This window comes from Osmerus mordax, chromosome 4 (assembly GCF_038355195.1).
Source record: "Osmerus mordax isolate fOsmMor3 chromosome 4, fOsmMor3.pri, whole genome shotgun sequence".
NCBI lineage: Eukaryota > Metazoa > Chordata > Actinopteri > Osmeriformes > Osmeridae > Osmerus > Osmerus mordax.
Genome location: NC_090053.1, coordinates 8,221,678 through 8,228,792, shown reverse-complemented (window position 1 = coordinate 8,228,792; position 7,115 = coordinate 8,221,678). Strand labels below are relative to the sequence as shown.

At 41.1% G+C, this 7,115-nt stretch overlaps 1 protein-coding gene across 1 annotated transcript; it reads right to left on the bottom strand.

The window, feature by feature from the left end:
* Positions 1-416: 416 nt before the first annotated feature.
* On the bottom strand, positions 417-2,464 carry LOC136942447 (Iroquois homeobox protein 5a-like). Its single transcript, XM_067235354.1, has 3 exons — positions 2,225-2,464; positions 1,357-1,759; positions 417-1,093 (listed from the first exon to the last, which is right to left on the bottom strand). The coding sequence occupies exons 1-3, from the start codon at positions 2,462-2,464 to the stop codon at positions 417-419; spliced, it is 1,320 nt and encodes a 439-aa protein (XP_067091455.1).
* Between the last annotated feature and the right edge of the window lie 4,651 nt (positions 2,465-7,115).

The window sequence follows — 7,115 nt, the reverse complement described above, 5'->3', positions numbered from 1 at the left end:
CGAATACCCAGAGCACTTGCTGGCTCGAAATAAGATGTGGTTCTTTACTTGGCACATACATTCTGAACGATTATGGAAAAAAACTGTTTGGAGTAGCAGTTGTCAGTTGTCCATTATAAAACTATCTTTAATTAATAATTCTTCACAGCGCTTTGTAGCAATGCAATGCAATGTAGGAATGCAGCAGACTAACCGAATAACACAACATCCTCTGAAAATACAAAGCCTAATGATTCAATAGCATTTTTAAATTCCTAAATAACTTTTTTTTAACCTGTGTATAAAAAGCTATTCCTTATGAATGTTTTGTTTGACATTCAAAGCTAAACAGGCCCAATATCATTTCCCCGCCACTTACGTTTTCTAGTGTGTTGTAATAAATAGATGTCTATTTATCTTACCAGATGTATTGCATGTTAAATATGTGTCATACCTTTCTTTAGTTCGTATGTTAAATCTTTACAAATATCAAGCTGAGTTTGACTCCTGACTTTACTGTCTCTCGCAATAGCCTCTGCTCTCTGTAACATTGTTTGATGTATTCCGTTTAACTGCGTTGCTGTGTGGGAGGTTTGTCCGGGGTTACTGTGGAGGTGTCCAAAAGCGCCATAGTTCGAGTAACCCGTGAAGAGCGGAGACGTGTAATAAACGTGTCTAGAGAGCGCCGCACTGTGAGGAAAGGCCCGCGATGGTGAGGCAGCACGCACGGTGATGTCAGCGCGATGTCCAATTCCCATGGTCTGGGAAGTGTCGCTAATTCCTTTACATTTGTCCGACGAAGTTGCAATTTCAGCGAGCGACCACAGTTTGGGTTTGGGGGCAGAAGGGGGTGCGTGAATGACCGAGGCTGCATTGCTCGGAATAGGGTCAAAGGTGCGCCTCGGTGATGGACTGGCAGGGCTGAGTGACTCTGATATCCTCTCCACTCCAAGTTGCACAGTCTGGGGGGACTCTGACACAGGCCCCAGTCTTTCAGACAGCCTCCTATCACCATGGTCTTTTATATCCGAATCTGTTGGCGCAACGTGGTCCATGTTACTGTCCTCCTGGTATTTCTCAGAAGCGATTCCCCCCGGACTTGGGTGGTGTCCAACTACAAGCAAAAAGATAAGGTCATGTCAGGATTACACTAATGCGATACGTAATTGCAAAAAGTAGCGACAGTTATAAATAGTATAATTTAATTACAAATATCTTATCACAATACTTGGCCTTAAGGTAGCCAATACTTTTATAGAATATTAATTAGATATGAATAATATTAGGCTAAATGTATCTGTGTTAATGTGTTACCAAGGGGCATAAGACCATTTTAATAAGACTATTTGAACAGGATCCAAAATAGTTTTTAAGCACCTGTTTCTTTAGACCCAGTTTCCTCAGGGTGTTTTAGGGGTTCTTCATCCTCATCATTTCTCTCCAGGTCAATGTTGTCATCCTCCTCCTCATCTTCACTTCTGTTCCTGGGGGTCCATGTCATTTTATTCTCTTTCTTTAACCGCCTCCTGGCGTTTGCGAACCAGGTGGATACTTGGGTCAGAGTCATTTTGGTGATGATGGCCAGCATGATCTTCTCGCCCTTGGTCGGGTACGGGTTCTTGCGGTGTTCGTTTAGCCATGCTTTGAGAGTTGCCGTCGCATCTCTTGTTGCATTTTTACGGTATGCTGGGTCTCCATATGCATAAGGCCCTAGGGCCCCACCAAAAGGGTGATATTCTAAAGAACCGGTGATTCCTGACGACGGATCATATGCAGAACCCTTAAAAAGAGAGAGAATGTATTTTTTTAAACTGCAGATCAAAGTTTCCCATTATCATAATCGTGTGGGTGTTTAGGTTGAGATAAGACAAATGTAACCTTACAATTATAAAAAAAAAAAACAGGTATGCTAAGCCAAAAAAGGAATAGAGTAGCGTTTAACACAACTTTTTAGCCAAGGCGTAGCCTATTAGACATCTTATAATAAGAACAGCGTTAAAATTTGCATACAGCATGATGTTATATACCAACAATTTGTCATATTCAATAGCCTACACATTTAACTTCAACGATATGTTAATTACTTATTAATCAGCAGGGTTGACGTTTTTATTTTTAACTTTTACGCACAGCTCACATTTGGGTTTCACGGATTTTACTGCATGCTGACCTTTTACTGCATTGTTTAACATTACAGATTTTCCATAACTTTCAGACACCACGAATAATTTGTACCTATACTCACCACAAACGAATTCAATGAAGCTGCAGTTCTAGGCTCTCCGCTGTACTGAAGGTGAGAGTTGAAACCAGGCGACGAACTATTGAACGCAGATCCGGCATAAGGCGCGAAAGCTGATCCTGAAGACAACCGTCCAAGTTCCTCTGTCCTTGGTCCTAACAACATACTCGGACTAAACGTGGGGCAGGAATGTAGAGCCAGCGAAACCGACGGCTGGAACAGAAAGCCCTGAGGATACGCCATAGTGACTTCCAAAAGTTATCCACTCTGGACTAGTGCGCTTTCGCCCAAGACGCGCACACAGACGAGATAGGCATTAAGAAAAACACATCTGAAGATTCTGATTTTCCCTCAATGTGCACGTTTAAGTGTGACAACTTCAATCATGTAAGTACCATTTCAAACGGTTTCTGCTTGTTAGATTTTTGGAGCTGCCAGTTGGTTAGTCGACAGCAGCTCGCGAGCGCAATGCGTTGCGAATGTCACCCTGCCAGATCCTGCAAATTGAGAATTCTGAATCGAACGCGCTCCTCCTGAAAGGGGAGTCAGCGAAAGAAGAGCAGCCTCATTGTATTATTGTCAGCTCCACCCCCGTCAACACACACCCGCGCACACACGCACTGGTAGTAGAGTATACGTAGTTTCAAGAGACTGATATTCATATGATCATATTAAAAGTGTCCATTTATGCGATGACTCGGTGTCAAAATGTAATTGACTCAGGCTGTATGCCAATAGTTTTCTTCCAATTATTGATCACCATGGCGTTAACGATTCCGCCCGCTAACCGAGAGGGTTCGCTGTTTGTCCTGCCAAATGATGATTCTGACCTGGCTGTCAAACTTTGCCATATGTACTGAAACCAAATCGATTGCAAAAAGTAATACAGGCTTCGTTTTTGAGTGAATTCATTTAGTTATATATTTTTTGGGGATCTGATCTTTCTTTGATAAATAATCAGCTTATGATATCAGGCCAATGCAAGCCAACACCATGGTAGGCACGTCAGCAGTGGAAGCTGCTGGCATTGACTCTTCTTTGAGGTAGCCTACTCACCGGTCTGGACCAACTGAAATACCTACTGGACTTCTGGAGACAATAAACACAGATCTGTAAGCATTGTGATGCACTCAGAGAAGATTAGTGAAGATAATAATCCTTATCCTTACACTCTAAAGATCTATAAAGATCTGTGCAACTGTTACTGCAAACTATTCCTCAGTTGCTGGCAAAAAAATATGAATACCTTAAAATTGAAACTAGGTCACAACGGTATATTTATATCAAAAACTCAATTTATATCAACAATCCACTTCATTATTAATCTAAAGAGTGGCCTTATTTTAATTACACAATTACATATTAAGTACAATATGGCAACAACTATGGAGTCATAAGGGTGTAGTGATATTGTGATGTCTTCATCTGTAACCATACTATGACAGCTCTCTCTGTAAACATGCGTGGCACCAGTGTTAAGCTTCTTTGCAGTTACTATAATTAGAGTGTTACTTAACGGACATTCAGTCTGCCTATGACAGGAATGTCTATGGTCAGTCATCAGTCAGATACACTGTCTTTATTCACACATGAACCTTTTGGAAATGGATCATGGATTCTAAGTAAAGGTGAACATCTTTTGGTAATTGCTACTCCTATCAGCCACCCTATAGGTACTCTCGCTTGGATCGCAGGTAAGTTTCCAGGTAAGCTTTCCTTTGCACTACATCTACAAATAGACAGACAGACTACGATCATAACTGGTGTAGAAAGCTTCGTTTGTTTTACCTGGAAAGTAATAATCGGATTTTAAGATTTGTTCCCTTCATGTCATTATTATGACATCAGTCATCTATTTCCGCGTCGCCTACAACAGGAATACTCGGTGAATTCTGATAGATTTGAATAATTTTCTGTTTTCTGTTTATTTAAACAATATGGAAAAGGCAGACCTTGCAGGCCACTGAAATATTTCGACTGCTTACGTCTGCAAGAGAGGCTTTGGATAATATAAACAAAATAAAAAATAACGACACAAATTAGGCTACTGGAGCGGTGTCAATAAGCTGTGGAGAATTGAGTAAGCTACCTTGATTTGAGAAGGAGTCAATAACCTCGGCCACTAAACGAATATTGATTGGGCATAATGAAGCTTGAGTAATGTGAAGACGCTCCCCTTAAGGAGGCTCTCTGAGCGCATCTCAAGCATGACTGCACTCCGTACCGCTGCCGGGTGAAATGGTGCAGGTGACGAGCGGATCGTTTTATGGATCATAGGCAGTTTTCTTGCCCGCACACCACAGATGGGTTGAATAGATTAGAAATGGCATTTTCACGCTTTTTAAAACATCCCTTCATTAATGTGGTACTGCAGTTGAGGGAGGGGGCGGGGGGGTGAGCCTGTAGGCCCTTAGGTTTGAAGGTTGTGTATCTGTGTGATACAGTGGTTGACCATTATTTTAAATGAGTAAGCAGTTATGGATGTGTTTTAGTATGAGTGAAGTATCCTTAATTGAACACAAATTATCACACCAACTATGCATATTTTCCTTTACTGCATATTTAACATGAACAAATGTGAAATCAGAAAGCTATCGTGGTGTTGAATTGCATCACATGGAAACAGTTTAAATGAACAAAGTTGAATATTTAAGGAAATACAATCTTCAATTTCATCATCTACTCATCTTTCTCTAAGGCATAATATCTCTTTTGTGAAGATAAATTCACAGATGAAAGGGATTGGCACTCTCCTTTTTATATTCATCACAAATTAGCTTAGCCCTGGGGGCACAACAGTAAAGGTTACTTGTAGACAATGTTTGATTAATTGAAAATACTCCTTTTTTAATAGTTATCTAAATAAGAAATGTAGTCATGAACTTTAACATAATTACTTCCCATGAGCATTACTGTAAAGCAATTCTTTGTAAACGAAAAAATAGTAGCCTATTACAAGGACTAATGTTGGTTTCCTCTTTGATTGACTAGAAGGGAACATGTAAGTGTATGCTAATTTGTTCTTGTTTGCACTACATTGGCAGGTAACACAGAACACCATGATGGAATCCCATACAGGAAGCCCACCCTGGGTGGTGGACCCAAGTTCCCCAGATTGTGGCAACGAGGCCCAGCCTTTAACGGCAGAAAAATTCCTCGATAGACTGAACATTGAAGATCAGAGTCCAATGCCAGTCCAGCAAAGACTGCCTGATATAGCACAGGTTCAAGATTTGCTAGTACTGAAAAGTAATGATGAGGATTTTGAGCGAGACCATGACATACTCAAAGTGCTACACAACCATCAAACACAGGACAAGGAAACAAAATACCCTTTAGACCAGAAACAAAAACAGGAAAGAGAAAAACAAAGCAGTTTTAAACAGGAAGTAGAAGATCAAGAACTGGATCAAGGAAAACTTCACTATCCCGTAAGACCAGATAATCAGGACCACGGCCCACCTAAATACCAAGAGACACTGTATAATCTAGAACTGGGCCACCATGACAAAGAAAGACTCCACTATCCAGACTTGGATTCAGACCATGACCAAGAAAGAGTTCATGATCCAGAGTTGGACCAAGATCAGGACCAGGAAAGTCTTGATGCTTTAGTAAAAGGTTCTGTAGAAGATGATATTCAGCATGCCTCACACCAAGATCTAACTCAACACCATGACCAAGCATTAAGTCCAGATACTACACAGATTTCTGTCCAAGATCAGTCAAACAACCTGCACCAAGTTCCATCTGAGAACCAAGACACTGAAGGCAAAGTAGACCACGACTACACACAGCTGCATGAGCGACATAATGGCCAGGCACACGATCTAGATCTTGGTATAGTTAGAAATTCTGACCCCTCACCTTGTATTGATACAACCCAACAGCAGGACCAAAACAAACAGCCTGTAACAGAACAAGTGTCATCCATCGGACCCTCCTCGCCCGACCCAACGAACCCTGACCAGGAGCCAGTCACTGATAAGCCTTGTGGGGATGAGACTGGGGAGCCAGGTGGCGGCATCCCAGCCGTGGTGATCACTCAGGCACAGGAGGTGAGTAAGACACAAGGCCTGATGGGAAATATGCACATCTCGCCCTCATCTATATTCATAGGTTTCAACTGTTCCCTCTCGACACGGGATCACACTGCCAAATGTCTACTCTTCTGCAACCTCTTTGTTTTCACCACTCGCAGGTAGCCCTTTCTTCTTCACATTTGCTGGCTTTGTTCCTTGTTTAAACGATGCCTCTGATCAAGTTCAAAGCCCACGTTTTCTGACAGCTTTTTACACCACTTTCCAACTCATAACTCAATATTTCACTCTATTTTTCATATTTTACCCAGTTTCTTAGGTTGAGGCTGCTAATTATGCACTCACGTCCTGGTTTCTCATATCACATAGTTGATTAGAGATGAATGAACATCTATGATACATTGGTGAAAGAAAATATCATGGCCTGAATCCTGAAGCTTGCTGTTTAATAGGCATGACACCTTTTCCCATTCAATGTTAGTTGTTCAAACTATATTTTTCACTCATTACTGTGTTACTACACTCTGTTAGTTGGGTGTTGCATGTTAGTATACTAAAATACAACAGTTTCATTGCAGTTTGGTTTTGTATGTTAATGCTCCAGCTCTAAGGTCTATGTCTCCAGCCCCTTTGTACACTGTAAATTCGTTGAATCTGTCTGAATGTTCAGAAAGCAAAACATTGACATGTATTTGATAATTGAATAGTCTGGGTAATTCAAGCTTATTAAATACGAAAGTACATCTATATGCAAATAAGTGAAAATATTGGGTATCCACTCTGTCACAAAGCACTTTGGTTACATACTGTAACTGTACTTCTGAATCTGTGAGGCTTATGGCTGTGCCGGGGGA

Excerpts from the sequence above, each read along its gene's own strand:
- LOC136942447 (XM_067235354.1), bottom strand. The coding sequence starts at position 2,464 with ATGGCGTATCCTCAGGGCTTTCTGTTCCAGCCGTCGGTTTCGCTGGCT. Across the intron at positions 1,760-2,224 it reads CTTCATTGAATTCGTTTGTG|GGTTCTGCATATGATCCGTC; the intron begins GTGAGTATAGGT and ends TCTCTTTTTAAG. Across the intron at positions 1,094-1,356 it reads AACTGGGTCTAAAGAAACAG|TTGGACACCACCCAAGTCCG; the intron begins GTGCTTAAAAAC and ends TTTTGCTTGTAG.